The following is an 8420-nucleotide window of genomic DNA, read 5'->3' on the forward strand; positions in this document are numbered from 1 at the left end:
AACTATACGGTGTCTGTCTGCTTGTATGTAACTAAGATGTATCGGGAACCATCGCTACGTATACTGTGTCTAATGGAAGGTTAACTATACGGTGTCTGCGTGTCTATGTAGGATGTATCCGGAACCATCGCTACGTATGAGTGTTAAATTTACTTGGTCATTCATTTACTAGTGCGGTTAGAGTAACGGGTTCAGAATAGATTTGGGTAATGACCGTGGCAAGTGAAGTGTTTTCGTGGTCATTGTAGTTGTGTAGGAAGGAAGAATTAGTTATCCTCTTCAGTACTGTGACGCATTTTCACCTTGAGACGTGTGTACGATTAGATAATTCTATTGTTACAAAGCGTGTATAGATGTCACAAGGTTAATGGCCTGTGTCTTCACTATTTTAATTCCTCGCGTAAGTTTCTGAAGTTGTATAAGATAAAGTACTAACGGAAGGAATATGAAAAAGCGTCTTGGTGCTGAAGAGATTAAACGTGTCGCGTTACTATAGAACTCCTTAAGTAAGTTGTATTTGAGGCTAAAATATTTCGGGTAAGTCGTTGTGGTTCCCTTGTTATACAATGGCTACCTCTGCGAAAAGAATGAGTGGACAGGATTTCTTAACGTAACGGGGCTGGTGTTTCAAGGTACGTGCATTAGAAACGAGATGTGGTAGTATAACGGTAAGTTTGGGGATATATTCTTGAAATTAGTTCTTAGTGGTAAGCGGGCGTAGATGTTTAAGAGGTTCAAGAGTGATGTAGGTAATTGGTAAACTCGGATACTAATGTTCATGTTCGATTTGTGGTGGTGGTGGTGGTGGTGGTGGTGGGGTGGGTGGTGGTAGTATCAAGAATACGTAGAATGAAGAGTGAAAGGCTGATTGAGGCAGTGAAGGAGTGTTTAGGGCAATGTTGCCTGTTAGCTGTAGGGATAATTAGTGAACAAGTTCATTTTTTGTTCATTTTGTCCATTACAGGAGTTGACGATCCAAAGGCCTGACTCCACAGCGGTAATGAGCCTTGTGTACCTTGCACTGTCTTCACTGACAACGCCCACTACTAACCCCTCTGCCTCCGCCACCGTTTCAAGATCAGGAAGGACTCTGCCTTGCATCGCGCACTGTGATGGTCGCCGCCCCGCCCCGCCCCGCCGCCGCCGCTGCTGCTGCTGCTGCTGCTGCCGCTAAGGGAGAATAGTTTGTTGAGTGGATGACGGCGCGTTCACTGACCCTCTCCCCATCACCCTACCAACTCCGGCCACCCACCCCCCTGCCACCAGACACCTGCTACACCACCACTACCGCCGGCTCCGTCCAGTGAAAGATTCATCGCAGACCTGCCATTCAACGCCTGCCGCCGCCGCCACCACCACCACCTCCTTATGGTGGTGTCACTGTACCTGGAGCTGTTGTCATGATTGAATAATAAATTGTGAAGAAATCTTTATTGTTTTGGAGAATTTCCTTTCCTGGGAATATTTGTGGCTGACTAGTCAGTAGTCGCCTCAGGCTGGCTTAGGTCACTGTCTGACACACCAATATTGCCTCCATCAACCTCCCACACTCACTCTAAACAATAACAGGCCAGAAATAAAAAACACGCTAACTAATTTCATGCTTTTTTTTTATCATAGCAATACAAGAAAATGGAGAGAGATGAGCTAATGTGAAAATATTAAAATGTGGGGGTGAAAAAAAGAGTAAATTAAGAAAAGACATTATCCTTGAAAAGTTATGGAAAAGTCCAAAAAAATATTGCATACCTGGCCAAAAAAACGGCAAAAATGGTCAAAGCAAAAAAAAAAACCAAAGCAGATCCCTAAATACTGCACTACTGGCCAAAAACCAGCAGAAAATGGTTAAAAAACTAGCCAAAACCCCCAAACTGACCCTAAATACTGCACTACTGGCCAAAAAACCCATAAGAAATGCAGGAAATTCCCAAATGGACCCCAAAACACCCCAAATGGCCCTAAAAATGCAGAAAATGGACCTAAAAACCCCCACAAATGGCCCTAAAAATGTACTTAAGTCAAAAATACTCGAAAGAGTCTCCGGAGATTAGGCAGATCCATATTGGAGTTAAAATTAAATGCAAGAGTCTCCCTAGACTTTTATTTAACAATTCTTTACATTATTACATTGCCAGGAAGTCTACAAATATTTTAATAAAAAAAAAAAATTTATATATACAAAGAATACAGTATACAAAGAATACAGTCAAAAGTCTAAAAAAGCAAAATCTTAGTACTTAAAAACAGTGAGCAAAATCTATACAGATTCAACTTAGTATAAAAACTGAGCAAAATCTATACAGAAAAGTCTACACAAATTTTCAACTTAATATAAAATAAACATTTACAACTTAACAAAAAAATCTGCACAAATTTTCATATTTGCAAAATTTTAAAACACTTTTCAACTTCACAAAATATTTTAAAACAATTCTTTCATGTTAACAATTATTCAAAGATAAAAATGTTTGGTTTTGAAGTGACACAATCTTACAAACAAACTGTTTCAACAAGAGAGAGAGAGAGAGAGAGAGAGAGAGAGAGAGAGAGAGAGAGAGAGAGAGAGAGAGAGAGAGAGAGAGAGAGAGAGAGAGAGAGAGAGAGAGAGAGAGAGAGAGAGAGAGAGAGCAATCAAAATAAACAATCAAATAGTAATAACATACATGAAAACAATACATTTTAAAAACAACACACACACATTAATCTTGTGCCCTCCATACACCCTTGCTAATGTCAATAAAATGGTCTAATGGTACAAAAATTTCAAGGTAAAAATGTGTCCTAGTACTGAAGGGGTTAAAATAGTGAAGACTGTTGCCATTAATCTTCTGACCACCATAGATCCTTGCTATTGTCAATAAAATGGTCTAATAGTACACAAATCTCAATGTAAAAATGTGTCTCAGTACTGAATTCATAGAAGCAATCTGCAGACTAAGATACACTCTTGATACACCCCTGACACCCTGACACACCCTCACCTCACACACACCTCCTAAAAACTTAACATACCCTTTCAAAAACCACAAAAAGTGATTAACAGCACAAACACACCCACACAGCACACTCTAAGGGTAAGTTCACACTACAAGCAGAGTGGGCAGAGTGGTTGCTAGCGGCAATAATTTTGACATTGTTTTGGACGTACAGACGCAAAATAATTATTGTGGCACATTTTTTGTGGGTGGGAAGCCAGCGGCCCTCCACGACTCCACCCACGGCCAAGGTGTCCACCAGTGTGAGCCTTTATTGCTGACAACAAAATGACAATCAATGACCAGACTGTGCATAGTTCTGGTACAATTTGACTCTTTATATTAATAGTCTGCTGAGAAAAGCTGATTTTGTGATATTCTGGTCCTAGACATGAAACAAAACACACTTTTTTTTTTTCTACAGCTGTTCCTTCCCTTGAGGAAAATGAAAAAAATGAAAGGAAGAGGAAAGAAAGAAAGAAAAGAGAGAGAAAAAGAGAGGAGAATGAAGTGATATTCTCGTCCTATACATGAAAGGAAAACACTTTTCTTTTTTCCACACCTGTTCCATCCGTTGAGGAAAAATGAAAGGAAACTGACGAAATAAAAAAAAAAAAAAAAAAAAAAAAAAAAAAAAAAGAGAGAAAAGAAGAGAGGAAAAGGAAGTGATATTCTGATCCTATATATGAAAGGAAAACACAAACCCTTTTCCTTTTTCCTACAGCTGTTCCATCTCTTGAGGAAAAATGAAAGGAAGAAGAGAAAATATAAAAGAACGAAGGAAGAGAGAGAAAAAGAGAGAAGGAAGTGATATTCTGGTCCTATACATGAAAGGAAAACACTTTTTTCTTATTTTCCTACAGCTGTTCCATCCCTTGAGGAAAAATGAAAGGAAGAAGAGGAAACATAAAAGAAAGAAGGAGAGAGAGAGAAAGAGAGAAAAACACACTGTACAGATCAGTGAGCCCACACACACACACACACAATGACTTTACCAACAGAATTTCACGTTCCTTTATATATCGTCAAATTTTTTGTTGTCCTTCCAGGTAAACACTGTGGAATTTGACACTATTTATTTATTTATTATTATTATTTTTTTTTATCATATTGTTGCCTGCCCGACCTGCTCTGTGGCTAAGAGGACACCCAGAATTCTTGTGTAGGTCACCCTGCTCTGCTTATTGTGTGAACACCTAACCGGACCGCTCTGCTTGTAGTGTGAGCATACCCTTACACACACACACACACACACACACACACACAGGAAGAGAGGAGAAGATATATTGAATCGTTGGAAGAGGCAAGAAGAAAAAATAATGAACAGTCTGAAGAGGAAAAGGAAAAGTTTTTTTGGAGAGTTATAGGAGAGAGAGTCAAAAAATGGTATGTGGAAAGAAGGAATGCAGAGGAACCCCTAGAGGGACCAGTAGGTGGACCGTAATGTATACTAATATAGATGGAATACTGTCAAGTAGATTAGAATTGCAAGCCTGATATAGTGTGTTTGACGGAGACAAAATTACATGAAAAAACAAAGGTAAATTTGGATAATAAATATAATATATGGAGAAAGGATAGAGAGGGTAAAGGTGGAGGAGGAGTTATGATTATGACGAAGAAGGAGATAAATGTGGATAAGGTTTGGTATGGGAAGAACAATGCAGAAGTGATAAGCATAAGGTTAAAAAGTGATGGAAAAGAATTAATAATCATGGTGACCTATGTACCTCCTAAAACAAATTCTTGGACATTAAGGAATACGACAATATGATCAAGGATACTTTACAGAGTTTGCAAAGTGGAAACTGGAAAAAGAAAGGTGATACTAGTAGGAGATTTTAATTGTAAAGAAGTGGATTGGGAAAATCTAGTAAGTGGTGTTGGAGAGGAAGCATGGGAGAGAGATTCCTTAATCTAATGATGGAAAATATGATGGAACAGAGGGTGAAAGAAAATACTCGATATAGAGGAGATGATGAACCCGCTAGACTGGATTTGGTGTTAACACGAGAAGTGTACCTATGTGCGGATATACAATATAAATGTCCATTGGGGAAGAGTGATCATGTGGTTATGGAGATGCAGATGGCAATAACACAGCGAAGGAGAGATGAGACATACAGGAGTGGTAGATTGAATTATAGTAAGATGAACACACAAAATTTGAACAATTATTTTAGAACATTAGATTGGGAGGAGATGTTACAAATCAGAGAAGTGCAAAAAAAATATGAGATTTTTATGAAATATTATAAAGAAGGAGTTATGAAATTTGTATCACAGTATAAACCGAGAGAGGAAGGAAGAAAGGATTGGTTTAATGCAACTTGTGTTAAGGCTAAAGAAATGAGAGATGTGGCTTGGAAAAGATAGAAAAAGAACAGGAATATACTAAATAAGGAGAATTATAGAGTGGCGAGAAATGAGTATGTGAGGGTAAGGAGGGAGGAAGAAAGAAAATTTGAAAAAGATATTGTAGACAAGAGTAAGGAACATCCAAAATTGTTTTACAGGTTCATAAATGGTAAACTTAAAAGAGAGAGTCCATTGAAAGATTAAAAGGAGAGCAAGGGATAGTAGATGACCCTAGGAATATCGCGGAATTGCTAAATAATAGGTTTCAACAAGTATTTACTAAAGAAACAATGTTTGTAAAGCCTCAAAATGTAGAAGGAAATGTGCACATGGATGACATTAAGATACCTAAAAAGGAGTTATATAAAATGTTGGAGGAACTTAAAGATGATAAAGCGATGGGACCAGACGAAGTTTCAGGAAAATTATTGAAGGAATGTAGAGAAGAATTGATTGATCCATTATATGATATCATAAGGTGCTCATTAGAAACCGGGAAGTACCGGTGGAGTGGAAAAGAGCTGAAGTGGTGCCCATTTATAAGGGAGGCAGTAAGGAAGAGCCTCTTAACTATAGACCTGTGTCACTAACAATTGTGGTCGGTAAGATTTGTGAGAGGGTGATAAAGAAATATTGGATACGGTTCTTGGAGGATCATAAGTTATTATCGGATCATCAATTTGGCTTTAGGAAAGGAGGTCATGTGTAACAAATCTACTGAGCTTTTATTTTGAGAGTGGTTGACAAAATACAAGAGAGAGAGGATGGATGGACTGTGTATATTTGGATTTGAAAAAGCTTTTGACAAGGTACCTCACATGAGACTGCTATGGAAATTAAAGATTTATGGAGGACTGAAGGAAAATTGTTAAAATGGATGGAAAACTATTTGAGATGGAGGGAGATGAGAACGGTAATAAGGGATGCAAAGTCGGACTGGTTGGTGGTGGAGAGTGGAGTCCCACAAGGTTCAGTGCTGGCACCTATACTTTTCCTTGTCTATATTAATGATATGCCAGAGGAGTAAACAGTTATATTAATTTGTTTGCGGATGATGCGAAATTGTGTAGGTGTGTGAAGAGTGAAAAGATTGTGAAATTTAACAGGCAGATCTAGATAGGATTTGGGAGTGGAGCAAGAGGTGGGAGATGGAATTTAATCTGAACAAAAGTCATGTAATGGAGATGGGGAAGAGTGGAAGACGGCCAAGAGGGTCATATAAGATGGGTGAAGGAGTAGTGTTGAAAAAGGTGGAAAAGGAAAAGGATTTGAGAGTGATAATACAAGACCATGGGCAGTTTGAGGCTCATATTGACAAGATGTTTGGAGAAATATATAATTTGATTATAAATATTGGATTAGCCTTCCATTATATGGATAAAGATATGATGAAGAAATTAATTAGTACGGTAATTAGACCAAGATTGGAATATGCTGGGGTGGTTTGGTCCCCTTATAAAAAGAAGCATATAAGGAAGTTGGAGAGATTGCAGAGAATAGCAACAAAAATGGTTCCGGAATTGGCAGAAATGACCTGAGGAAAGATTAAAAGAAATGAATTTGCTTACCTTGGAACAAAGAAGAGAAAGAGGAGATTTAATACAGGTTTATAAACTGTTGAGCAGTTTGGATGAAGTGGATAATGAGCAAATGATGTTGAGAGAGGAAAATTTAAATAGAACTACGAGATCGCATAGTATAAAGATAGCCAAAAGGAATATGCTTGAAAGATGTGAAGAAATATAGTTTCCCACAGAGATGTGTGGAGGTGTGGAATGGTCTGAGTGAGGAGGTGGTGTCAGCGAGGAGTGTGCATAGTTTTAAAGGAAAGTTGGATGTGTGTAGACTGTAGATATGGAGATGGGGCCACACGAGTATAAAGCCCAGGCCCTGTAAAAATTACACACACACACACACACACACACACACACACACACACACACACACACCAAACCTTAACCAATCTTGCCCACTCCCACACACACACACACACACACGGCCCGGTAGCTCAGTGGTTAGAGCGCTGGCTTCACAAGCCAGATGACCGGGGTTCGATTCCCCGGCCGGGTGGAGATACTTGGGTGTGTCTCCTTTCACGTGTAGCCCCTGTTCACCTAGCAGTGAGTAGGTACGGGATGTAAATCGAGGAGTTGTGACCTTGTTGTCCCGGTGTGTGGTGTGTGCCTGGTCTCAGGCCTATCCCAAGATCGGAAATAATGAGCTCAGAGCTCGTTCCGTAGGGTAACGTCTGGCTGTCTCGTCAGAGACTGCACCAGATCAAACAGTGAACACACACACACACACATATACACACATTTCACCAGATCCTAATGCACACTGCCACACAGCCTCACCTCACTTCAAAACACAAAAATCTTCACATAAACAAATTCACAGTATAAAACACAAACTTATTTCAAAACCCAACCCCAAAAAACTTTCCACACACACACACACACACACATTTCCAGCACCTTGCCACAGAAATTCAGTATTTTTATGAGACCTTCCAAGACAGTGGTTCCCAAACTGGGGGTAAATTATCCCTTGGGAGCAGCTTAACAATTTTGGGTGAGAAATAAAGCTGACAGAAAAATAAATAAATAAATAAGAATTCTGAAAATGAAGAAAACCTTGCAGTGCCTCCCATTACAATTACTGTTACCTTAGTCTTAGTGGGCAAAGTTGTAACCTAAATAATCATTCTGTGTAAGGGATAATGTGGCATGTTAACCCCTTCAGTACTGGGACACATTTTACCTTGAGATCTGTGTACCATTAGACCATTTTATTCACTTTAAGAAGGGTCTATGGAGGGCACAAGAATAATGGCTATAATCTTCACTATCTTAACTCCTTCAGTACTGGGACAAATTTTTACCTTAACATTTGTGTACCATTAGACCATTTTATTGACATTAGCAAGGGTCTATGGAGGTCACAAGGTTAATGGCCAGTCTTTTCCCTATTTTAACCCCTTCAGTACTAGGAGACATTTTTACCTTGAGATTTGTGTACCATTAAGACCATTTTATTGACATTAGGAGAGGTGTATGGAGATCACAAGATTAATGGCCACAGTCTTCA

General features: G+C 39.0%; 1 protein-coding gene across 1 annotated transcript in view; it reads left to right on the forward strand.

The window, feature by feature from the left end:
- Positions 1 to 3267, forward strand: part of LOC123502513 — a 5960-nt gene extending 2693 nt beyond the window's left edge. The window contains exons 3-4 of the mRNA XM_045251635.1: positions 965 to 1131; positions 3096 to 3267. Coding sequence (XP_045107570.1) covers positions 965 to 1131; positions 3096 to 3267 — 339 coding nt within the window. The remainder of the gene's footprint in view (positions 1 to 964; positions 1132 to 3095) is intronic.
- The last annotated feature ends 5153 nt before the right edge of the window (positions 3268 to 8420 follow it).

This window comes from Portunus trituberculatus, chromosome 11 (assembly GCF_017591435.1).
Source record: "Portunus trituberculatus isolate SZX2019 chromosome 11, ASM1759143v1, whole genome shotgun sequence".
Taxonomy (NCBI): Eukaryota; Metazoa; Arthropoda; class Malacostraca; order Decapoda; family Portunidae; genus Portunus; species Portunus trituberculatus.